This window comes from Tasmannia lanceolata, unplaced genomic scaffold (genome assembly GCF_043159265.1).
Source record: "Tasmannia lanceolata isolate RefF3 unplaced genomic scaffold, GAP_Taslan_0.1 ptg000002l, whole genome shotgun sequence".
NCBI lineage: Eukaryota > Viridiplantae > Streptophyta > Magnoliopsida > Canellales > Winteraceae > Tasmannia > Tasmannia lanceolata.
The window spans coordinates 37,811,593-37,837,926 of NW_027518679.1; the positions used below are offsets into that span (position 1 = coordinate 37,811,593).

General features: G+C 39.8%; 2 protein-coding genes across 4 annotated transcripts in view; one reads left to right on the forward strand and one right to left on the reverse strand.

Moving 5' to 3' along the window:
* Positions 1–21,219, forward strand: part of LOC143871971 (phospholipid-transporting ATPase 1-like) — a 37,541-nt gene extending 16,322 nt beyond the window's left edge. Inside the window, exons 7-10 of one of the 3 annotated variants that reach the window (XR_013246741.1) lie at positions 9,322–9,780; positions 9,861–10,175; positions 20,793–20,901; positions 21,032–21,219. Coding sequence is in view for 1 of the 3 variants with exons in the window: in XM_077376708.1 (XP_077232823.1) it covers positions 9,322–9,780; positions 9,861–10,062 (661 nt within the window). In the remaining 2 variants the exon portion in view is untranslated. Of the gene's footprint in view, positions 1–9,321; positions 9,781–9,860; positions 10,372–20,792 lie in introns of those variants that run through there. The other 2 variants (XR_013246735.1, XM_077376708.1) reach the window with 2 other exon arrangements.
* A 2,576-nt stretch (positions 21,220–23,795) lies between these two features.
* Positions 23,796–26,334, reverse strand: part of LOC143871997 (Lung seven transmembrane receptor family protein) — a 36,205-nt gene continuing 33,666 nt past the window's right edge. Inside the window, exon 5 of the mRNA XM_077376709.1 lies at positions 23,796–24,310. Within this exon, the coding sequence (XP_077232824.1) occupies positions 24,127–24,310 (184 nt within the window). The 3' untranslated portion in view covers positions 23,796–24,126. The remainder of the gene's footprint in view (positions 24,311–26,334) is intronic.

Here is a 26,334-nt window from a genome sequence, read left to right on the forward strand (position 1 = left end):
GTTGAAGAACTCTTAGGAGCATAAACTTGCTAAACTTTTAATTAACACCAGTGTACCAAACCAAATCAGATGAATCATCTAGAAATAAAATCAAATCTCAGATAGAGTTTCACAAAAAATGTATACTTCAAAGATAATTCATCAAGAAGTTAATTCAATCCAACCAAACTTGCAATAATTAGATCACACCAAATGAAATTAGACGTATATAAATAGGGCAGCAATGTGATGAACAAGTCTACCACTCGCGGGAAGGCGGTGACAATTCACCCAGTGCTGATATGTCTGAAGAAGGAGGGTTCAAGTAGGAAATGGAAGGGAGAGGAGGACTTTCTGATCGAAGAAGGGGATCTAAAACTGTTGAATGAGTTGGAATATGATGAGCAAATGGCTTTGGAGGAGTTTCCTATGCCGAGAGAAATCTCAATGGGATTCTGGAAAAGACAATGGAAACAATTTCAAAGGGACGCAAGGGACGATGCAGAGGAGTTTTTCAGGACCACTAGGAAAAAAACCACCAAGGAACTATTTATTCCTCTCTCTATAAGCTTTCTCATTTCTAGGAAGCTTTGGTTGAGGAAAGGCGGGTTCGGCTTCTCTGCTGGGAAGAGGAGAAGGCGGCAGAGATAAAGAGGTCGGAGCAGTTGGTGGCGAGTTGGGATAAGGAACCTATGATTTCTCGAGATTCGCTGAACCTGGAAAATAGACGTTTGGTCGGAGAGTGTGTGGGTAAGGAAGAAAAAAATAAAGGTAAAGGCAAAGCTGTGGAAGAGGGTTCAGGGGTAGCTATGGAAGAAGGGTATGTTTATGAAGAGCTTGATGAAATGATGTCAATAGGTGATGTATTTGGGGTAGGGTATGGGGATGATAATGGGGCTAAGAATTTGTTTGTGGCGTTGGCAGAAAGAGATTTAAAGGAAAAAATGAAGAAAGAGAAGGAAAAAGAAAAAGGAGAGCGGGAGGCCATGCCTTCTGGAAATTAGAGGGTAGGTCTCTTTGGTGTAAATAGCTATCGTGTAGGTTCTGGTGTTCGGACCTTCTTTTGTGATTTGTTTTCTTTCTTAGTTACTTTAGTAGTTTATGCCATTTTCTCGAGGTGTAATGGGATTCTAAAGTTTTTTGGGTTATTAGGAGTCAACCTAGAGATCGGGAGGCTTTTGGGAGTGCTAGGCACTGGTAGATTGCAGTCCCTATGGTTGTTGTGGCTATTCGAGGGTTCTCTTTGGTGCTTTTCATCTTTCTGTTGCTTGTTTTTAGAGTGTGGGCTTCTGGCGGTTTGACTCAGCATGGTATGCAAAGAATACTAAAGCCACATCCAAGTGTGCTTGAGGAACTTTGTTCTTCACTGCTTAGGGAACTTTTCCTTTGATTTCTTTCTCCTATGTCTGAGTTTGTAGAATAGAATGGCGAAGAAATGACATGTCCAAGATGCCTGATTAATTTCAGGTCATTTTTATCCTTTTCTCTGCTGTTTGAGGTAGTATGGGGTGTTGGGTCTCTTGGTTTAAAATTGGTGGGTTGGATTAAGTTATTCCTCGGTCAGATGTTGCCTGAAATGATGTAACCAGTGAATCGAAGCTTTGAATCTGATCAGTTTTATTATATTCAAGTTTTCGGTGGGCAGAAGGGTCTGTAGATCTCTTGCTGCGAGAAACATCTCTGGGTGTCTTAAGGAATTAATTGGGCATTGGCGCGGTTGGACCTTGTTGGATGGAGGAATTTTTGTAATGCATAAAGAAGATTCCAACCTACAGTGTCTTTAGCTATTACTGGTCCTGTGGATACTTCTTTTTGGTAGTTCTCTTGGGTATATCCTGTCCTCTCATGTCTTGTAATTGCAAGTTGGGACTTCTTGTCTCCTATGTAATTCGTTCGATATGAATACAATTTTCAATTTTCAAAAAACAAAAAGTCTACAATCTGAAATAATAGGAGAAAATAAAACTAGGGCCCAACATCAAGATAGGGTAGGTGATGTCCATAATGAGGTATGGTGAATGGAGGGCTGATCAACGGTGGAATAGGGTCGCCAAAAGCCGGGTAAATAAAGGGATAGATCTCGCAAGTGATGCAACAAGTGCCTAAGTGATAGAGGATGGATAGAGTCAGCCTTAATCCGTCCAAGGAGCTCAAATTTAGGGGTGCAACTCGGGTCGGGTTGGATCGAGTTGAGGCCAACCCTAACACAACCAGAGATAGCATTACCTCAACCCTAACCCAACCCAACCCAACCCAACCCCAGCCTCGGATTGAGGATGGTCAACCCTAACCCAACCCGCCTCGGATTGGGTTGAGTCGGGTTGGTTCGGGTTCACCTTGGGCAAAACAAAAAAATATAATAATGCAAAGAAAATTAAGATAAAATTCCAGGATGGAGGTCGGGTTCGGGTCGGGTTGCTAACGCCTTAACCCTAACCCAACCCTAAAATAAATCGGGTTGGCTTTTGCCAACCCCAACTCAACCCAACCCGAGGAAATGCCAGCCCAACTCGAGCCAAAATCGGGTTGAACTCGTCGGGTTCGGGTTGGGCCCGACCCAAGTTTCACCCCCTACTCAAACTAGGCACTGGGACATCAAGTAGCAGCCGAAAGAGGGGAGTAATGGCAGAATCTACTGCAATTCAGCAGGGAGAATGAGAAATTAGCAGGCTAACAGAGAGGGCACAACATCTATAACAACACACTCTTCATTAAGAAGGGGACTATTGGGAGGGGAAAAAGGAGGGAAACAAGTTGTTGTTCTGAAACTGCAAAGGTGAAAAGAGGGCAACAGATCAACCAATAAACTAATTGTGTGAAGGAAAATGAGAAGATGGGCTCGAAGCAGCACAAGAGATGCAGATCTGAAGCCCGGACAGCAATGGGAAAGGATGGAGATGGGGGGAAGATGGAAATAATGGTAGGGAAAGTTGTTGGCTGCACCAGTGTGCAGAGTGTGCAGATTTGATGGCCGACCAGTAGAAGGGAATTGGGAAGCAAGATGATGAGGTTAGAGTGAGAAAAAGAGAAGGGAAAGAAGAGAAGGGAGGAGAGGAAGGGAAGGAGGGCGTCTGGTAGGGAACGATCTCCTAGTCTCAAAAAACCATTTCTAGTGATCTCCTCCTTCGGTTTTTATATGAAGGATTGAAGGCTTTTAAGTAGTTCATACTTACTAAAATAGTAAGTCTGCGCTTACTAAACTATTAAGTATGTACTTACTAAAAATAGTAAGTTCATATTTTTAATTAGTTATGTGTGAGTGTGTGCCTGAGGTGACATGGACATCCCTCGCATCTAGGATAATAAAATGCCCCAAAATAAGAACCAAACCTTTCTAAAACAGAAGTAAAACCTAATCTGGAATGTCTCTTATAACTGAAAGGAAGTAGGGCTCTCAAGTGGACCGCGTCACATAAAGATAAAATGGCATAATTATAGTATTTTTCACATAAATTTGGGCATCTCTGGGTCATTGGAGCTCAGAGGATAAGTTCGGACCTCCTGGTTTAACCTTGTGGAGAGAGATTATGAGTTTCTTTCATTTGTTTGTAGAGGGAACTAGATTCAGAGTTTATGATGCAGACAAAATTCGCTTTTGGTTGGATAAATGGAGCACAATCAGTCTGTTGAAAGACTTGTTTCCGAATTTGTTTACTATTGCTATTAGTAAGGAGTACTTTGTGAAGGATGTCATGGAAAGAAGAGAAGCTGAGATCATATGGAAACCCAGATCCACATGGAGTTGGATTCCATTGCTAGATTGCTAGCAGTATTAGACGAAGGTTATATAAAGGTGGATGGGAAAGAGAGAGGGTATGGATCTGGAATTCATCTGGTGATTTCTCTTTTAAGTCCTTCTGCTTCAACTTAGTGGTCTGTCTTGCATCCTCCAACGTTGCTAGAGTATGGTCAATCCAGGCTCCTCCTCGAGTTTGTACCTTTGGGTGGGTAGCGCTCATGGAAAGGATCCAATTGGTTGACTTTCTTCGTGAGAGGATGATGCTCTTCATTGATCACTGTGCCTTATGCATTGAGGGGAGTGAAACATTTGATCTTCTCCTTATTCTTTGTAGAGTGGCCAGAGTGCCAGAGCGGTCTGGGGCAAATTGCTTGGCAGATTCAGAATCTCATGGGTCTTCCCTGAGAAGTTGGTTGATCTACTCCAAAGTTGGACTCTAGTTCCCTAGAAGAAAAAAGGTAAGATACTTTGGCATGTGTCTTTCCTAGCCACTATTTGGGTGCTATGGAAAGAAAGGAATGCTAGAGTTTTCAGAGGAAAATCTTGGGTGACGCTAAGGTGGAACAATCTCCCTATTTGACTGATATCCGATCCTATGCATGAAAAGAAGGTAATGATAGAGAGGGGAAGGCCAAGACATACTAGTTTCATTTTCCATAGCAGGAAAGGCTGACTCTCCGAATGCCCTTCATACTCAAGCTTTAGGAATAGTCAATTTGTGTTTCATATGGATGTCAAATATTAAAAAAAACGCAATAACTACAAGATAAACGACTTCATTAGACTATATTTTGCATCGACAAGCTTGGGTAGGCTTGATTCGACCTTACCATCTTTTAGGTTTGTTTCGGCTTATGATCTTTGGGAAGGGGGAGTGTTATTTGTGAATCGGTGAGCCATAGGTGCAAAATATCCCAAGAGTGGTCCTCTCCGGCGCCGGACGTTGTGAAATTTAATTTTGAAGGGCTCTAGCTTTGGTAACCCGGGCCCCACAAGCATTGGTGGTATTTTGAGAATATCCCTAGGAGAGGTGTTGTGGGCCTTTGATGGCCCCATCGGATTTGTCGATGTAACGGAAGCAGAAGTGAAAGTGGCTCATCAAGGATTGAAGATGCTTGCTAGGGAACGGGTGGAAAATGTGATTGTAGAAGGAGACTCTATGAATGTTATTCGGTGGCTTAACAAAACCCAAAATCCTTCTTGGCGGTTTGATCCTCTTTTTGATGAGATGTTTGGTTGGACGGCTCGCTTCTTGTTAACTTTTTCTCATTTGCGGCGCTCCTCTAATCATGTGGTCGATCGAGTTGTGACAGATGGGGTTTCTAAGGACGCTCTTGGTCTTATTGATTCCCTCCCTCAATTCCCATGTCTTTGCTTTTGTATACTTTTTCTCTTTGAACTTGCTTTGTATCTTGACCATCTTGGTCCTTTATCAATAAAATGGCTATCATTTTCAAAAATAAAATAAAAAATAAAAAAAAATGAGCCCATGCGCCCATGCTGAATGTCATCCGATGGCTCAGTATCTCAATAGGGGTGGCGGACTCCTCAGAGGCTGAAGTGGGAGCAGTTCATCATGGTATCAAGTTGATAGCTAGAGATCGCTTAGACAACATGGTGGTAGAAAGGGATTCTCTTAATGTCATCCGATGACTGAATTGGCTCGGCTAATCATCCTTGGAGGTTTGATCAGTTTTTCGACGAGATGCTTGATTAGGTGGGTTCTTCATCGATTGTGTTCAGGCATGTTCGTAGGTCCACAAATTCGATGGTAGTCAGATATGGAGTTTCCATGGAAGATATGGCGCTCTATGATTTTCTTCCTCCTTGATGTCTTGTTGGCGTTTTTCTTTTGTCTTCCTTGGTTTTATTTATGCATCTTCCTGTATTTCGACCATCTCGGTCATCTTTTTCAATGAAATTGGCTATCATTAAAAAATAATAATTTAGCCTATGGGAGTTGTGGGGTAAGACTTCAAACCCTACTAATTCCCTCCATCCTTTCACTTCCCTCTCCCTTTAATCTCAACTCTAGTTCCCACAACTCGGGTGGTCTTTTCCAATTATTTTGTCCTTCTCATTTACATTAACATCATTTGGTGCTGAGTCTTTTCTCCCTTTTTCTTTTCCCCTTTACTTTAGATATATCTTTTGGAAACCTTGTGTTCATCGGCCCAATCTTCCTTTTCAGGTAGTTTGAAATCTTTAATTCTTTCTTTACATTAATGCCTGGTTTAGAGTTTAGAGTATGAAGCTTTTGAATTACGCAAGCATCTCATATTCCTGTTTTATCCTAGAAATGATGAAAGAGAACCAGTTCCTTTTTCTTTAGTTCATTCTGATATTCAGGATTCAACTAAAATAAAGTCCTTTTTAGGCCATAAATACTTTTTTGATATTTGTTGATGATTTTTCAAGAATGAAAAAGTTTTATTTGATGAAAGAAAGATATGGAATATTTTTCTATTTTTAAGTTCTATACAGAAATTTATAAGTGAACTGCTTTGGTAGAAATGTTCCTGTACTAAGTTTTGGTAATGCTAAGGAGATTTTATCACATGCCATTAAAAAAAGGATATTTTATCACTAGCGTTCGAAAATTTCATCACATGCCATCTCGTGGGCTTCAAGTCGAAGTCCTGGACCGTGGCGGCTATCATTCACATTAGATGCAATATGCGACCTGATCCGAATCCTTTGGCCAAAACTTGTGCACCAACGACGATCTGCAAACTCCACGGCTGATATTTTGGCAAAAGAAGGGACTTCCTTGCCGGATACCATTATCACACTCGGAGTTCCAGGGGCCGGATTGGGGGCATGACTAACCCAGAAATTGCTATTTCTTTATAATGTTTCTTGGACTTTCCGATAATCTGTAATTTGCTGCCAGGACATCTTGTCCCCGGTCTCTGTAAATTTCTTGATTATTGGAATACAATTTTCGTTATCTTTCAAAAAAAAAGGGAGATGATATTTTCAACCCCCTCTGCAGTACGCATGCCCCCTTCCCCCCCTTATACGTGATTTGACGTGAACAGTGGGCAACTTTAATGTTTTTTTGACGTCAAGTCACATTAAAAGGGGGACGCATGCGTACTGTGGGGGGAGTTCGAAAATTGTCTCGGTAGTTTTGGAATTCTCGATCAAACATTTTGCTTACTTACTCGACAAAATGGAATGTCAAGACGTAGGTATCACCATCTTATTGCAGGAACGTGTACTTTAGGTATCACCATCTTATTGCAGGAACGTGTGCTTTATTGTTAAATGTGGGTTTCCAAACTATATTCTGGACATACTGTTTTGACTGCTTGTTACTTTATTAACAATATGTCATCATTAGTCTTGGAAGGTAAATCTCCTTTTTCTTGGCACTGCATTTTTTTTATGTTCCTCATTTATTTGGCTTTGTGCTTTTTATCTCTGTGGGTCTAGCTGTTGATGAGTTAGACTCTCGTGCTATCAAATGTCATTTTTATGGAACTTAGAAACGATATTGTTGTTATCATCTCGGTTTTCAAATACACTACGTGTGTCATGAACCCCCCCCCCCCCCCCCCCCCCCCCCCCCCAAGCAGCAGCAGCAGAGGACACACACACAAACTGGTGGTTACTCTCCTCTCTTCTTTAGTTTCTGATGAAGTTGTTTCCTATGGTATGCCTAATTTATCCAATGAGCAGTCCTTACATACTTACGTGAGAAGGGGAGTTAATGAAGTATCAAAATGTTGTTGGTCAATAAGGTAATTAGTCATATTCTGTCTCCGTCTATCCTAGTTCTACTTCTAGTGGTTCCGATCCGTTTAATTGCTATTTACAAAGGTAAACGCGAACCTTTACTCGTGTAACACAGCATCCTATTGCTTTAATATGTTATCTTTGATAATGCCTCGTTTGGATTAGCATTTCACACTGTTCCTTTCTTCCATATCTTTGCCTGAGTTGTGTCACTATAAATCTCGAGTACACATCTTTTTGTTTTGGTAGATAAGCGGGCTTGAACTCACAATCTCATGGTCGAAACACTAAGTACCTTCAAGTTGAAATATGGGTTTACTAAACATCTTTCCACTTCATACATGGTCCATTAGTAGATATTTTTACCAGAGCCCCTCGTTGTGATTAGATTTTTGGTTCCAAGCTGGGCGTGGATGATATCTATGCTCCAGCTCTAGGAGTTTTAAGAGTTAGGATTGAGAGAGAGGATTATGTTTGTGTTATTCATGCACCTAAGAAGGATAGGACCCCGCATAACTTAGGTGTTTAATGGCATACTTGTTATATTTCGTCTTTTCTGAGTTTATGGGAGTCGTTGGTTAATACTACAAACCCTAAAACTCCCTCTTCCACCTTTTCTTCTTTTCTCCCTTTTTCTCTACTCTATTTCCCACAAGTTGGGTATCCTCTCCAAGTATTTTCTCTTCTTTTACTTTAACAGCTATATTTTTGCATTTTTTATAAGCTTCAGGGTTGGTTTTTAAAAGGGCGGCCCAGTGGGCTAGATGCACACAGCCTTTACCCCTGCTTTGCAGAGATGCTGTTAGGGTTGGTTTTTAAGGAAATCCAAAATTAGGCAGGTTCAGCTTTCTTAACTAAAAAAGTATTGTTAGGCTTTTTTAGTTTTTGGGATTTGAGTTTTGAAAGTGTAGTTGGTTTGGGAAGCTTGTGTAAAGTTAGTTGGGATCATGGTTTTAAGTTTCGGTATTTGTCGAAACAAATCCGCTAATAATAAAAAATTTCGGCCGAAATTACAGAAATTTCTATATTAAAAAAAAATCAATTTCTCGGAATTTCGGCTGACATTTGGTAAAACCCGATATTTCAGATTTCGCTAAATTTCGGTTTCGGTCTCATCCGAAATCCGAAATTCCGGATTTCGAAATTTAAAACCATGGTTGGGATGTAATGAAGTAGTCAAGGATGTATCTTAGTTCTTCTCCGATGAATCAACTTCCGAACAAACGGATTAGACTCCGGGCTTGTATTTTTGCTTGGAAGACTCAGGGCAAGCCGGTTCTAGCCCGAAGTGAATTGATGCTTTTGTTCCTACTGCTGAGGTAGGCCATTCTGAGTGGAGGAACGGGCCTAAGAACAAAGCGGATAAGCCAATTATAAACAAAATCCCTAGAGCATCAGTACAAAAATGAGGTAATTGATGGGAGTCAGTCGGATGGCGTGCCTCACCCTTGATCTGGGTGGGGACTCCGATACTTCTTCAATCGCTGATTCAAAAATCCCTAAACCTCTGCGGAAACGGTGGGGAAGGGGATCAAGTTTTTTCTGCGACATGCTATGTTTTCTCCCCCATTGCTAGTAGGTTGATGTGTCGCACGCCCGGCACACAGAGATTCTTATAATTCTCATTATTTGCTATTCATATTACTCTTCATAGGCTTGCTTTTACTTCTGATGCTGTACACAGGGTTTTACTGAGTGAGTGGTTGATTGATTTTTTCTTGTTTCCCATTCTAATTTCTTGAATTTCTGTCCATGCTGTATGGGTTTATTCACTTCAAATTTGAATATTTAATTATATTACTCAGTATAATTCTACAAATGGTGTTCTCACACTCAGCTTAATAGCGTGTCTCTATTTGCAGGTATATATTGTGCACAGCTTTTTCTACAACCTCCGCTTTGACAGATTGGAGCAGTGTCTTCTATTCTGTTATTTACACGTCTGTCCCTACAATCGTAGTGGGTATTCTGGACAAGGACTTGAGTCACAGGACGCTTCTCCGGTATCCGAAACTTTATGGTGCAGGACATAGACATGAGAGTTACAATTTGAACCTCTTTTGGATCACAATGATTGACACTCTTTGGCAAAGCCTTGTTCTCTTCTATATACCTCTCTTCACTTACAAGAACAGTGCGATTGACATCTGGAGTATGGGCAGTTTGTGGACAATTTCAGTTGTTGTGCTTGTGAATTTTCACTTGGCAATGGATATCCAGCGCTGGGTGTTGATTACTCATATTGCAACATGGGGATCTATAATAATTACATATGTTTGTTTGGTGGTATTAGATTCCATACCCATTTTCCCCAATTACTGGTTAGTGTCATTTTATTTGTTCTTTGACCTTTATTGTTACCATGTTTTGCAGTGTTTAAAACTTTCTGTATCTCTGGCAGGACAATTTACCATTTGGCCAAATCATGTACCTATTGGCTCACCATTTTACTCACAACAGTCTTAGCCTTGCTTCCTCGCCTTCTTTTCAAAGTTATACAACAAAATTTTTGGCCCTCAGATATTCAGATAGCTAGAGAAGCTGAAATATTGAGAAGAGTGCCTGACCAATTGGAGTCAAAACCTGATCAACATACTAGCTGACATGTATATTGCTTTCTTGTGGAGAAACCCCATTTATTATATGGTTTGTCTGGAGTTCAATCCATCCCATAGCCTCCTTATGGAGCTTATCGTTGATACACAATAGATCCACGGTAAATGTATAGCTGCATTTTCTTTCATTTAAGGCATTATGTACTTGAGTTGATATTAAGATTGTAGTCAATGTCATCGCATACAAAGCTCCAGAGACCAAATTTGTAGTTGAACTGATCAACTTGCCCTATGGGTTTGTATTTCATACCAGAGTCAGTCTCTATTTTACTTATCCATTGCTCTCAAATTATTCCTGTTTCTCGCTCATTGCCTAGTGGGATATCATTTAGTTTTCTTGTTCATTTGGACTTGAAGTGCCTTTGCTTTGGGACAATATGAATTACCTTCTCAGTTGTTCGTTTTATGCAATTCCATAATGAACACTGTAATCAACATGTGTGTGTGTGCGCGTGTGTGCGTGTCACAAGTGTTTGGAAAGCCTCTTCCTATTGTGAATCTAGTTTTGAAATTATATGAAATTTTATGAGAAGATCTGTAGCCATATCAAATATGCTTTAGGAGCTCATTATTTGTTGTGTGTGTGTCATGAGTGTTTGGAAAGCCTCTTCTTATTGTAAATATAGTTTTGATATTATATGACATTATATGAGAAGATCTGCAGCCATATAAAGAAATATGCTTTAGGAAATTTTTCACTTTGTAAGTTGGGTACTCTTGTCAAAATTTCTTCAATTGTCCGCAGAGCTCTTTTGGATGTTCCAGATCTTTTGGGATTCTTTTATAGTTTACATTCTTATAGAAAAGTTGAATTGGATATGATGCTGTCTGATTAGATTCATGAAATTGTTTGTATGCAAATGGAGACTGCTATCAGGCAACTGTAATGATAAAAAAAACTGAGATTATTACACTTCAAAATACAAACTTCCAACCTAAAACCAGTCCCTAAATAAGTTTTAGTGAGACTTTCTAAAACCAAAACAAACTCCAACTGGAAATTTAAATATCGATTAGAAATAACTCTGTAATGCTGACATCAACAAGGTGTTGTGTTGACTTTATCATTTCATCTTTAATTCATCTTTCCCTTTCCTTGGCCGAGATTTCCCCTCCTCAGGCATTAGGTTAGACTGCATCAATCCCTCTTAGTTGATAAGTATTTGGTTTCAATATATCTTTGAAAGATAGTTCCATCTAGCTTTGACAACTCGGCATTCCTAATTTCTTAATTGGTTCTTTGTTCTTCGATTTTGAGGAATTTAGTATATGTTGTGCCTCATGGCCCCATGGTTTGGGTGTCAACGATATCTTCAATCTTTTTTTTTGAGACGGAAGATATCTTCAATCTTGTCGTTAATTTTCTTCAGAGGCCACTCCATTTGGTCTCCGTTGTTCTTCTTCATGTCCAACAGTCACAGATACATTGAAGATATTCCCGATTCCCTCATCCGGAGGCATAATGCACAATGGTCCACTATGAGAACCTTATGATTCCGCTCAACAGTCAAGACTTTATTAAGGGCTGCAGTGCATCAAGGTTTTAAATCTCGGTTTCGGTACGAAATTTCGGACAAAATCTTGTAAAAATTTCACCGAAATTTCGGGTGAAATTTTGTACTTCACCGAAACGTTTCACCGAAATTTCCTAAACGTTTCACCGAAATTGGCCGAAATTTCCGAAACTTCCGAAACGTTTTGGCGAAGTTTGGTACTTTTCCGACTCACTGTGAATTTCGTTTAGTTTTCCAGGGAAACCGAAATATTTCGGCCGAAACGAAACGTTTCGGCTGAAATTTAAAACCATCTCCAAAGGTACACGCAATGGGAGGGGCACGAAACCTCCAAATTCTAGCAACTGACGAGGACGGAAAAATTGGTAAAAGGTAGAGGTAATCAGAATGGACTGAGAAGACCCGACCCCGATCCTGAAGCCAGATCCTCTTATCTTTAAGTCCCTTTTAATATAAAATGAGTCCATTGCCCCTAATAGCAACTGCAAATAAGCGAGGGAAGAGAGCTTTTGGAGGCACCTTGCAGAAATAGGTTTTTTAGTTTTTTAATTTCAAGATGTCCCTCGAGACTGTTACGCCATTATTCCTGTAGTTGTAAAAGAATTCCTTCTAAACAAAATTAGCTCCGCAGATTGTTTCTCTTCAACCACCTTCCATCACAGATTATCTCTTTCCTCCCCAAATCTGTATAACCATTACCCAAAGGAGCATTATTCACTAGTTTAAGGCTTTGAAAGTCAAGACCAACATCATTCTTCGGTCTGCACACTTGACCTACTTAACTAAATAGAATCTTCGCCTTTCTTTCAAGTGGGCCTACAAAAAATTATGCTATACGATTAACCATTCAAAAAAAAGATGTTGAATATGATTGATGACCCCCATCGGATACCGGAATTCTGAAAGGTAAGGGAGATTAGAAAGAACCACTTTAGTGAGCGTTATCTTGCCTCCAAGAGACACGAGCCCTCACTTCTTTGAGGATAATCTGTCTTCCACTTTTTCAATAATAGCATCCCAGAGCCTCCTTTTTACTCTCTCCCACTGTAGAGAGAAAGGCCCAAATACCTATTAGGGAGCTGACCCACTTCACACCCTAGCATCACAACAAATCTATTGATCCCTATTATAGACGAATTTTGCTGAGTAACTACCTCATAACAGCGAAGGAAAGCTTTCAAGTTCTTGATTTTATCAATCTCTATACAGCTGGAGACTAGAGTATCATCAGTATACAGAGGGTGGGTGAGCTCAACCTCAGGATACCCCAATTTAAAATTATGCTGAGGGTGGGTAAGCTCACCCTCAGGATCCCCCAAAAAAAACCCACTATTTGACTGCCACTCCTACTTTTATCAAGCATCTTGCTCAAAGAATCTGCCACAACTGTAAATGCGGAAAGGCGACAACGAATCACTTTGACGAAGTCCCCATATTAAAGAAACCATGAGGCGAATTGTTTGTCATGATGGAGAACCACGTTGACAATATGCACTTTCTAATCCACCCACGCCGTCTAAAACCCACCCACCATCACCACCACCACCACAACACACACACAATCTATAAATCCCCATTCAACCCAGTCGTACGCCTTTTCCATTTTGAGTTTGCAAATTACTCTTTTGCCCCCATATCAGGTCAGGGATTCAACTGCCTCGTTAGCTATCAAAACACTGTCAAGAATCCGCCTTCCCTGGATGAATGCTTTTTGGCTACTTGATTTGAAACTATCGAGCTCAAATTCTTCTTCAGTCGATCAGCCAATACTATTCACACAACACTAGTCTAATCGGACGGAAATCATAATTTGAATAGCCCATTTTTCAGAATTAATACAACGAAGGTGGATCCTGTGCTCTTGTCAAGCTCCAAGCCATTGAATAAAATCTCAAAAATGAAATCAGGTCCTCTTTCACAATGTCCCCGTAAAGATGGAAAAAGGCAAATGAGGAACCACATCTGGGCCTGAGACATTATACCCTTTCAAAGTGGGCAAAGCAATCCTGATTTCATTTTAACTAAACTTTGCCACTAACTCGACACCAGCCCTCTGATCAAGCGGGCCGAACTCAATCCCCTTCGGGGAAGGGAAGGAGGAACCCTTGGACTCATACAATGCTTTATAAAGTCTGAAGACTTCTTTGATATTCTCTTGTTATCAATGATGGACTCTCCAAGGAGCAACTACTTAATTCTATTTCCTCTTCTTTTGGCACTAGTGATCTATAGAAATAAGTTGTATTCTTGTCTCCCTCTTTCATTCATCCCACTCTTGATCCTTGCTTCCAGAAAAGCTCTTCATGAATAATCATCCTAATGTAAACTTTTGTGATTTTTTCTCATCTTGTTTATTGTCGAGTTCCATCTAAGCTAAAAGAAGCTACTCTTTTTTTCTTCCTAGGAAGACCTTTCTCCTCTCTATACCATCTCCTTAGTTTGTTTTGACATATCTGTGCTCTTCGCTAAGTCTTACATCAATCGGACCATAGGTAACAGTCTCTCTCCACCAAGCTTCTAATCTCTCTTTCATTTCAAGATCTTCCAGCCACACCTGCTCGAAGCGAAACGAAACCGGGCCTCATAATTCCACTTTCGCATCGAGCAAAATGGGGCAGCGATCAAAAATTGGTTTAGCTAGTCGACTGACTAGAATTTGGATGGATTGATATCCACTAGGGACAAAGGAGGAAGTGATCCAATCTACTTCTACTCGGGTTCCTAGCCCACGTGTAACGAGCCCCTAATAAAGATAAATCAACCAACTCCATCAACTGTATTTGCAAGTGTCCCGAATGACCTCTGACATAATCCAGCTCTCCCAAGAAGTGACAACGCTCTGTTCGAGCTGTTAGGTCAATACACCTCGAATCACAACTATTGGTCTGATATTTCTTAGAACCACCGAAATTGAGAAAACTCTGATGTATTCTCCCGTCATCAAGAATTGCTAGCCATTCCATGCAACTGGAATACCTTTGGCTATTCCTATCGAGTCAATGGAAGAGAGGCCAATAAAACTTTACATCCAAGCAAGGTTTTAAATTTCGACTGAAATCCAAAATTTCGGGTTTCAGTCGAGACCGAAATCGAAATGCGTAATACTCGAAACGTTCTTTATTTCGATCGAAATTTCTCTTATCCCGAAATTTAAGGGATTTCACCCAAAAATCTCGGTTCTTGATAATTGTTTAATATTATTTCGGCTCCATTTCGGCCCAAAAATTTCTGTTGTAATTCTGTACCAGAAAAAATAGCCGTTGAAAGATTTCGGCCGAAATTTCAAATTTTCGGCTGTGGTTTCGGTGAGGACCGAAACACATTCCGAAACCGGAATTTAAAACCTTGCATCCAAGGCCCCTCAGTGTAGACCTGGACATACCTTTTAGCTTTGTTTCTTGAAGGCTAAAAACTAGGGGCGTATATACCTGGAGAATTTCTTCACATGGGCAATCTTCTTGTGAGAGCCTAGACCCCTAACATTCCAATAGTTAGAAATGAGATTAGGGTTAGAAGAGAGGAAGAAGAAGAGAAGTGAAGGATGGAGAGTCTCCACTAGGGAGCTTCTCATGAATATGATGTATATATAGGCCCAAACTAGGGCAACAACATACAATGACTACAATACCCCTAACTAATACAAGTAATGTCTAAACTAACCTAATACATTATTCAACACTTCCCCTCAAGCTGGAGTGTATATACTATGAAGCTCCAGCTTGCTACAAAGAACTACGTCAACAACTAAAAAAGTACAAGAAGCTCATGCACATCCAGCTTGGTATAACACTCATCCTCAAGCTGGTGTGGTACATACATAATGAAAAACATAAACAAAAAAACAAAGGCCACCATGAACAGCATCGAGATCAATGTCCATCAAAAGAGTAGCTCCCCTGAAGTAGCACAACAACGAGAGCGATCAAATAGGGCCTCTCCCTGAATGAGAGCACGACGAACATATCCGCATATCGAGGGCAATGGAGGCGCCATGGCAAGAACAGCTACAATTCAGCAAGCAAAAGAGGCACACCAAAGGTGCGCATAACGAACATTGGCGAAGCAGCACAACGCCAAGTGAAGAGGATAGCAACTGATGGGGAAACCATCGAAGACAAGGTCGACGGAGAAACTGTTGCCTGGAGAGAAGGGATAGAGAGAAAGAGGATAACCAACCAACGATGGGGAAACCATCATCTGGAGACTAGGTCGACGGCATGAACATCGTCACCTAAAAAGATAAGAAGATAGGAAGAGGATAACCAACCAGCGATGGGGAAACCATCGTCTGGTGACAATGTCGACGGCATGAACATCGTCACCTGAAGATAAGAAGAGGAAGATAACCAACCAACGATGGGGACATCATCGCCTGGAGACAAGGTCGACGGCATGAACATCGTCGCCTGAAAAGAGCATACCAACGATGGGGAAACCATCACCCGGAAAGGAGAGGTCGACGGGAAAAGACAGTCGCCTGTAAGAGAGCCGACCAACGATGGATATGGAAGCATCGCCCGGAAAATGAGGAAGAATCATACCTCAACTATGATCACTTCGGTAGTGTACTCATAAATTTAGAGGCTTTTTGTTGTCACAAAAATCAATCCTTATTTGCAAATTAAATTATTTAAAATTAATCTTTTTTTTTTGAGATGGCAAACAGATAATATTAATAAAAAAGAGGGGGCCCGAGATGGACCACACCCAAAGGTACATGGAACAAGGACAAGAAAACAAAAAGAAAGAATAAAATACAATATCACGGAGGGAGATAATCAAACCACTCCATCTCCGACCCCTCAACCCCACCCCTAGCCAGACCATCCGCCTCCCCATTAGCAGATCACCGCAACCAAAGATGAACCCGAAAATAGATCATCCATTTCATCAAACAAATGTGAAAATCTCCACGTGGGTGGCGTCTTACCCTTCAACCATCGAATCACGTTGAGTGAATCACCCCCCACAATAATACTATCCAACCTTGTTTAAAATTAATCTTATTTGCAATTGGGACATTAAAGCCTCTGTGGAAGCCAACAACTGGATCATCTCAAAAACTATTGTACCCATTATTTTGAAGTAATCATATTCAACTTCAAAACCATTTTCATATCAGATTATATGCAAATAATTTAGAGGTATCCAAAGAAGCCCTTAAACTCTCATCTCTTACTGTCTCTTTTTTTACGTCATAAGAACTTATTCATATAGCATATATCTTTTGCATGAATCATGTGTGCACATAGTGTGTGTCGTTGTCTTGCTTAGTTAGGAAACATTAATAGAAAATAAACACATCAAAATAATTCACAAAATACGCAAAGCAGAAAATGAACTATATCGAGGCCCATTCCCCAAAGACGAGTATAATCAAACATGCATATTCCTCAACAAGAATTGATAGAGGAGCACCTTCTCTGCTAACAGTTCAAACTTTCAGCTTTTGATTTTGTTGAGTGTTGCGGGAAATGGCCAAACCTCCACACATGAATGGTGAGTACATCCACGGTTCTAACAAAATCTTGTTTTTCAGAACTTAGGGGAAAAACTCTCAAATGGGGTTGCGCTGTTGAAGAAACCTCTCAAAGTTGTCTCATTCAATCTTAGCTAATTTAGAACTTAGAGGGATTCAGAATCCTGAAAAGAACATTTAGTACATCCATGGTTCTAACAAAATCTTGTTTTTCAAGATATTTAGCAAGAAATAAGCCTCATTTGTGAGGAGTGTGCATCTCGTAAGCCTCACTGTTGTATGCCTCTTTTACATATCTGACTTCTATGATACCAGTGTATGGATAAACAATATAAGGATATGGATACAAACACGGAAACGGGAGTAGAGATACGATATGGCATTTTCCATAATGTAGGACACATATATGGATATTGGATTATGGGTATCCCATGTCATGAAATAAGACGACATTTGTAAATAAAATACGATAAAACTCGACTAGATAACTTGGGTGATGGAGGAATAATAAATTTGAAATAGGATCAGTAATATTCATGTATCCAAAATTATAATGGCAAATATGTATTACTAACAAGCAAAAAGCATGATCATTAATTCGAAGAGAGTGTAGACATCGTTGGTTTAAAAGTCATGAGGGGACAAGGAGTCCATGTCATCAAACAAACAATTATTACATAGGAGACATCCGAGGGAGTAAAAAGGGAGTCCATTGCTATTTTGGCAACCAAACGAGGAATTTGTCCCACGTGGCAGCTATTCTCCAACAAATTTCCTGGAAAATAAAACCCAATGGCAACCAAACGGAGGGTTAGTGATGGGACATCAAGAATGCTAAAGAATTCAAGGTTTACAAGTGCAAGCGAGGGCGTGCACGTGTGGACTGATTTGGATTGATGCATGGTACCATGGGACGTCACATACTAGTGGGCCATGGGCCATGTGGCGTTATTTTTATTTTAGTCGTTGTTTCTATTTTTGTTAGTTAGTTTGTTTCTTTTAAATGAGACATTATATCTTTATTTAGTGTGCTAGGTTTAGTAAGTAGGTCTCTTTTATTGTGATAAGGGAAAGGATGCTAAAAATAAGGAAATTCACTATATATGTGGGATTCAATGCGCGTGAACAGTAACGTGAATAGTAAAAAAATATTTTTGAGCAACTTTGGCTTGAACTTCTTCTTCTCTTCTCTTTGTGGTTTGGAATCACTAATCTCATCTCATCTCATCCCTACACTCTCTTTTCTTCACTCAAATCAGCACATACAAGGTCAGTATTACAGATTTTTGGTTTTTTTCTTGTTCTTAAACCCTAATACCATAAAAACCCGAAATCCATAGATCTCTCTCGTTCTTCAAGATCTCGTTTCGAGACTTTGAAGGTTGTTTCTAGGGTTAGACCTCACCTAAAGCTTACAAGAAACCCAACCCTAAACCCTTTTTGAGCCTTATTGCAATTTTCACCCTTTTTAAGTCCTAAAACTAGTTTTAGTGAACCCTAACCTAAACTTACCATCAAATCAGAGCCTAAACCCTAGATTTAACCTTTCTTTTACCTTTTAAACCTTATCCTAAGATTTGGACAGCAGTATTAAACCAAAATCCTAGATCTGCCAAATTACCACCGTTTTTAGCCTTTTACTGCTGCTGGACATTTTTTTTTGTTCTTCTTCATTGGATATTATTATTTTCATGCTTTTGTTACATCTATCTCATTGGTACTTACTTTAGCTTTTAGTTAATCTAATTGGTTGCATGCGTAAAACATAGGTTAGGCCTAATTTTGTCATTAACAATTCACCTGAAAGAGCTTTACCTATTGGTTGATTTGTATAAGGCTTATGTCATGCTAATTATGTTCCTTCTAATTATTGAATGGCATTCTAAGCCTCGATATTGCTGCTGCCCGTTAATTAAACCTTCGTTAAATCAGCCCTAGGTTAGTCCCTTTAGAAGTTTTGAGTCTTCTGAGTTAACCCTAAGCCTTTCCTAAAACCATTATTATCCCATTAGGAGTGTAGTATTGTCCTGCATCAGTTAGTTAGGTCATAATTCCTTGAATAGCATCAAGATAAGCATTAGGAGATGCAGGTGTGGCTACTAACCACACATCATTTGCAACTATTTGGGGTAATACTTGTGTGATAATCAGCTTTGCGACAAGTCTTTGGTATAGCTTGGATCCCTCACCAACTCTCCAGTATCTGTTTTTTGTTCTAATTTTATCTGTGGTCAGGAAGCGGTTGTCATCAAAAGAGTGGTATTTCAAGGTATTCAATGCCAAGCACAAGCCTTCAACCATTTCCGGCAGATTTATATTCGTCACTTTCTTCTTGTTCTAGTGCCTGTGAAGTACTTTTGCCCTTTTACCTTTACAACTTCTAATCGAGCTTCAGTTACAAAAGATTTCTCTACATTGAGAGGTTGTAGGTTTGATCCCAGCTCCGCCTCTCCCACATACATGCTGACTGGTAATATAAATGCCTATCAGCTTTTGGGAAGCCCATAACCACATGTGGTTCTAATAAGAGATATTTGCACTAATTTATAACGTAAGGAGTTTCAATCGTGTTGCCCTCAGTTTGCTCTTCAGCTAAACTTGAGCATATTTCCATGACAATTTTTTTATTTTTATTTTTTTTTGTGGGGGGGAGGGGGGGTCATGGATCACCTTCACTCGTACCTCTGAGTTTCAATCGTGTTGCCCTCAGTTTACTCTTCATCTAAACTTGAGCATATTTCCATGACAGTTATGAGTAGATATTGGGGGGGTGGGGGGGGGGGGAGGGGGGGTTGTTGTCATTGATCACCTTCACTCTTAACTCTTTGTACCCTGAAAGCACCCTTTAGGCAATCCATTGTCAGTGATAGAAACATAGGGGTTTCTATTCATCTACCCATCCACTAAATTCAGTTATGTTTAAATCCAGTCGATGCATATGCCATTTTTTTATGTCAACTACAATCAACATTCTAGCACTCCTTTTTTACGTTTTATTGGAGTGGAATTCATGGATAAGATCGTGTGAACAATTATTGACAGAGATCATTCTCTGGTTTATCTGAATGTTTTAATATTAGAGTTCACCTCTTACGTAGTTTCCTCTCTCTAAAAAGTTGAGGATTCCTAAAAATTTCATCTCCATTGGTGCGTTGACAATGCTTGGAGAAGGCGGCATTGGATCCATTTGTTTCTTCTTTAGTATCCAATCACATAATTCTTTGGGCTTGCAATTAAGTTTCCTATTGTGAAGTAATGTATGGCATTTAAGATATATCCCAGGAGGTGCTAGAAGCTATAGGATCTCCAGTTAGCTTTTTCTACTTAGTATCCAGTCATATAATTCTTTGGGCTTGCAATTAAGGTTCCTATTGTGAAGTAATGGTAAGGCATTTAAGATATATCCCGGGAGGTGCTAGAAGCTATAGGATCTCCAATTAGCTTTTTCTTCTTCACCTCTGATGCCATTATCTTTACTTCCCTGAAATTGATCCGCAAGTTGTAGTTGATAATCTTTTTCTTATTTGTTTGGAAAACAGTACCAATGCACTTGTTTTGGGATTGTTCTAAACATCCACCCAAATGTTTCTAGGTGTACTCAAGTAGGGTTATGTCTGTCATCAATGCTATTTCATACACTCAGTAGTGCCGTGTTTACATCTCCATGTGTGCAGTGCTGGAATTCTTTTTATCTCTAATTTTTCCTCTTGTTTTTAATTCATCAGATTAGCGACGCGTTGTACATGCAAATGAGACGATCTAACACCCCTACAAGAGAAATTTAGGAATGCCAGAAAATGGATACAGAAAAATGGAATTGAAGCCAAAAGAAGGGTAGGTTCGCTTCGAGCATTCCAGAGAAATGGAAAAATAAAATAAAAAATACCAAGTTGTGAAAATATCACATGCCTTTTCTTTTTCTTGTCAATGAAAATGTGTATCTGAAGGTGGAAATCATTTGCAGGGTGCGTAGTCCATAGAAGTAGGGAGGGTGAGGATTGTCTACAGGGATGTGTGATATCGGTTTCAAGAGGGGATTGGGTTGGAAAATATCATTTTCTTGGGGTTTCTGATTTAATTACGATGCAATTGATTTGAATGTAAATTCAAGAATAGGGTTATCTGATCAATTTCTATCTCTTAGACTGTGAAGCCTCGGTCCTTGTTCTTGTTAGGTACCTAGCCGTTACCCCAAAAGCCCCAGAGCTAGCTCAATAGATTAAGCCCTTTAAACCGTCTCCATATCAGGTTGGGTCCTACTTGGGGCACGTTTGGCTACCATGAATTTTTTTTTCCTGGAATATTAGCTTTACCCAATGGTGACTGAGGCTAGGAGGAGTGGTAGATATGACAGGGACTGAGCAAGGAGAGGGTGAGAAACTCTAGAAACAAAAAACTGCCCAAAATATGATCGACTTCGGGAAATGATAAATGCGCCCCTTTTCATTACTTCGGACACCCAACTAGTGTATCAGTGACGGCAAAGGGGCTGATGTGTACTTCACATTTGAAGGAATGAAGTGACCTGATTGCACGTAAGATGCAGCTGGGGTGTCCCAAGTGATGAAAAGGGGCGCATTTATCATTCCTCATGACTTTTTACTGATTTTTTAGTCACTTCTCATCCTTCACTCATTTGTACCCCCTCTCTGCTTCCCTCACTGTCACTACCTCACACTGTTTGGAGAAACTAATTTATCATGAAAAACCTTTCATGTTTGCCAGAAATGGCCTTATCTCATGCCTAGGTGGGCTTCCACTTAAGGTTGCAGCATTTCACTAGACTTCCGGATTTGCTATGTGGCTCACTCTGTGATGTGATGCCCTTCACTCAGGCCTTTTTTTTTATGATAGTGTAAAGTGATGAGGACAAGTTGTCCCGCCACATTACATTGCATCATAAATACCATAGGAGGCTTTTCGCCCAAAATGATAAAAAATCAACAGATAAACCTCATAAACCCCTGAGTAGCCTTCCACTCTACTCCCCGGAAGTGCAAAATACGACTACACCCCTCACAAATATCCACACACCCTTGTTTCAATAAAACCACTCTTCCTTTGCACCTTTTAATAAGCTTTAAAAAAGTTATTACAATTTCCAATTTGCTCTTAACAGCCAACCATAAATAGTCCGTTTTAGGGATTGGCAACTTCCCCATTCAGTGACTCGGCACTGGACGTTCCCAAAATGGGTACTGTAGGGTTTGGTGAATTAGATAAGAGATGTATGTTGCAAGTGGCCTATAGTGTGGAGTGCCATTAGAAAAAACAAGCAAGTGAGAATATCATTTTCCCAATTTAAGATGTAATTACGTCTGAAGAATGGCTGGGTTTCCTTTAGTTTTCTTTACGATGAACAACCTTACAGCATGCAAGCGAGATGTGCCTTCTCAATGGGCCTGGTGACCCATATTCTCAGCAATTAGATTTGCAAAAATGGAATGCACACAAGGATTGTAGGACCATATTACCACAATTGCCTTTTAACTGGATATCTAGCTGGGCCGGATCTTCTTAATGGGTGTGGCCTTAACGAATTTGAGATTGTCCTGGGTTTTCTAGTTAGGCTTATTGACGAGCTCACATTCATAAATGGCTGCCCTGAATACACTAGGCCTATATTTACATTCTAAATAGCTAAGCTACTTACGCCAAGGATTTCAGCATATTAAAAAAAATCGATGGGCCCTGACGTTTATAATGTAACCGGGCATCCAATGGGCTGGAAAAACAACGAAAAAAATCCAACTGATAGAGCCCAATTCTCAGATCCTCTTATGAGGAATGGCCCACTACTATGCTTTCCGCAAAGATTCCTGTTGTTTATTATGTAGGAAATGCTATATTTGCCTCCTTTTCTTTCCTGGGCTACCCCAGCGTAGTGTAAAAGGAAGTCATAAATACACTAGAGGAAGTGGCTCAGGGAAGAAAAAGGGGCAAATATATTACTTCCCTTCTTACAGTCAGGATACCAAGCTAGTAATCGATTCTCGCCAGATTCAATCAGTAACTCGCGGACTCGACTGTTGTAGGGAGATTTATGTGCCAAGCGAGTGTGAAGTCCAGTATTTTAAAAAAGTACAGCGGGTCCACTTCATAGGATGATCCAAGCCGTTCATTTGTTGGGACACCACGTAAATAAGCTGGACCGCTTACATCATCTCCATAGGATGATCCTAACCCTCCAATCTGTAAAGGAAATGGACATTATAGAAACCTCTAAAGATCAAGTTAAGAATGGGCATTGTAGAGAGAAATCACTTCCGTAAATGATTTTTGGGGCAGTACCTCTATAGATCAGAGGGTTAGGATCATCCTGTGGAAATGATTTTTGGGGCACAACCTATTTATGCTGTGGCCCAACAAATGGACGGTTTGGATCATCATATGGAGTGGGCCGTACCGTACTTTTAAAAATCACGTGTTTGCACGGCCACCCATCATATAATTTCTCCATTATAGAACCACTACAGATCGGGTTCAGATGAGATGATGTACGGGTCCAGCCTACTTACGTTGTGGGCCAGCAAATAAACGGTTTGGATCATCCTATAAAATCTTCTGACATAGAGAGAGAGAGAGAGAGAGAGAGAGAGAGCCATATCATCTATTTGCTCAGGTCAGGAAATTCTGTTTTACCTTAAAAGAGCCTCTTGAACAATTGAATATGGTCTATCATGATGACTGCAAGTTAAACTACGAGAAACAAGAGGAGGGAGAAAGAGTAAGACCAATGAAAAAGTAAATGTGTATTCATAAGGGTAACAAGAGCATTCTATTTACAACACCATAAACACCCAAAGCAGGGTCCTGTTTTTCTTTTTTGGAAAACGTGGAAAAAACCCCTACTCAAGTAAGAAGTGGGTTCAAGTAGGTAAGGTTCTTGAATCAGTTTAGCACAAGCAGTAGAGATGATTTCCTTCACTTGACCTTTCCTCTACTTTATTTTTCTTTCTTTATGGGGCTCTTTTGTACATACGAAACAAGAGGTGTAACAAAACATACCTGCGTAGAAATGCATGAATAAGGCGACTCCACCTGAGACATGATCGTCACTCACTCTCGCTTATCTTCCTCGAGGTCTTCTCCGAGACCAAACACATGATCCGAAGCACTTGCGGTCTTCCTCTCCTTTCTCTCCAGCTTGCTCACCATATCGCTTGCTACCTTTGCAACACTTCCAGTCAGGGAAACACCCTCCTCATCTAAGTCTTCTCCAGTGTCCTCTGAATACGCATACCTGAAAGGAACCATACCAAACAGACAATGGTAAGCATAATATTTTAAAAAAAATCAAAGAATTTTCTATCGATAACGTTGTAATGATGAGTAATTGATTTTAACTAAATCATTGCCTCCACCAACACGACAGTCGTCCCAACAATAACAATGATAATATTGAAATCAAATGAGTATATTCTTTAATGGGAGTTGCTAGCGTCCATCACAAAAGGCATTTCACGGATGGCCTGTTGCATGTGATCACCCACAATTTGCACTTATATTGCAAATTATATTCTTATTATTCTAAAAAACAAGAATAGGAACTCAAGACCCTAAAGAAAATATTTACGTGGTTTGAGCAAGGGTCACATTTGAACAACAATCTTGGAAAGAATGGTCGATGGGATCCAATGTAGAAGATCAAGAAGTTGAGGTGCTTTTCCAATCTAATGGGGTGTAGACAAGGAAGATATCTCGTAACATATTAAGGCCCCCCATTGCTGGTGGGGATATCAGCACCATCACTTTGGAACCCAGTCATTGAAAGGATACAAAGGAGACAGACGAAGTTAGCCTTGTAAGAAAAAATGGTATGTATCCTTTTGAGGGAGAACCACACTGATCAAGTCAACAGTAGCAAACTTACCGGTATACTTCATGTCGCTATTCAAGATTCTATCAAAGGTTGAGCAAGAATCGAGAGTTACACAAAGAAATTAAGCATCTCATGAAGCGAGAAAGAGTATGCAAATCAAAGAAACAAGGCGACCTGGGGAATTAATAATCTTAAGATGGGGAACAAAGCTCTTTTAGGGAAATGGTTGTGGAGGTTTAAATAAGAAAAAAATGAGAGAGTGGTAATTTCTAAGCAGGGTAAAACATGACTAAGCACAATGAAGAGAAATGTTGAATGAGAACGAGATATCATTGACCATTATATGACTTGATAATTTATGACAAACAACAATTCAACAAGGACACTTTCTAGGAATTTGTTGCCTCAGATAAGCATGCCGCCATTTGTGAGACAAGTCTTTATGGCATCCAACTATCCAAGTAAAGGGAACAACTCAATTTACTATTTATGTTTTTGTACTACCGAATACTAATATTTTAAAATATATTCTGTACATACCATGAAATGCTGATATGTTAAAATATATTCACGTACCATGAAATATTGAATTTTGTTGCCTCAGATAAGCATGCTGCCATTTGTGAGACAAGTCTATATGGCATCCAGTTAACAGCTCAACTTAAATATTTTTATGAACTATAATCTGGAGTCTAGACTACAGTCAATGTTATATAACATATACGACCATGTTAACTCTGAAATTTTGGGTCTCCATCCAAGACTCGCATGTCTATCTCACATAAATGTTCAGAGATGTTAAAGTTTACGATAGAGAGACATTTCCCCAGATCCATGTCTAACAAAAACTTTATAATGATGAAAAGTTCTCTTTTGGTGCTTACGATTCGTGAACCAAAAAATGTCTATGGAAAAAGAAAATTCCATGGAAACAATCCAGAGGGTTATTGTTTTCCTGGAAAACATAGAAAATTTTATCCTGGAAAAAAATGGGGAAAAATGTTTCCAACAAAATTTAACCTAGATCCAAAACTTGAAGTCATGATAGAGAAAACGAAGCCCATCAGTATAGTCCACGGTATTCTGAGATTGCCCAGTGGCAGATTTTTCGTTTTTGGAAAAGATGGCACCAATAAGAAGAAGACACTGTAAACAAGGATACCTTTGTACTTGACTGGATTTCACATCCGAAACTTACAACACGAAAAGCCTCATGTAAGTTATGGTTGAGAATATGGAAAACTTTTTTTTTAAAATAGGTAAAATATGTTCACAAAACTCCAAGACAGCAAATTAAATTGGGTGCACAGATTGGCTAGTAAATTAACCGTGTCATTGGGCACAACTGAAGGGAGTGGCACATGTTGTTTTGATTCCTAAGCCAGATTCCTAAGCCAAATACTCAAAGCCCATAATAGAGCGTACTGCATACCAACCCGCAACAG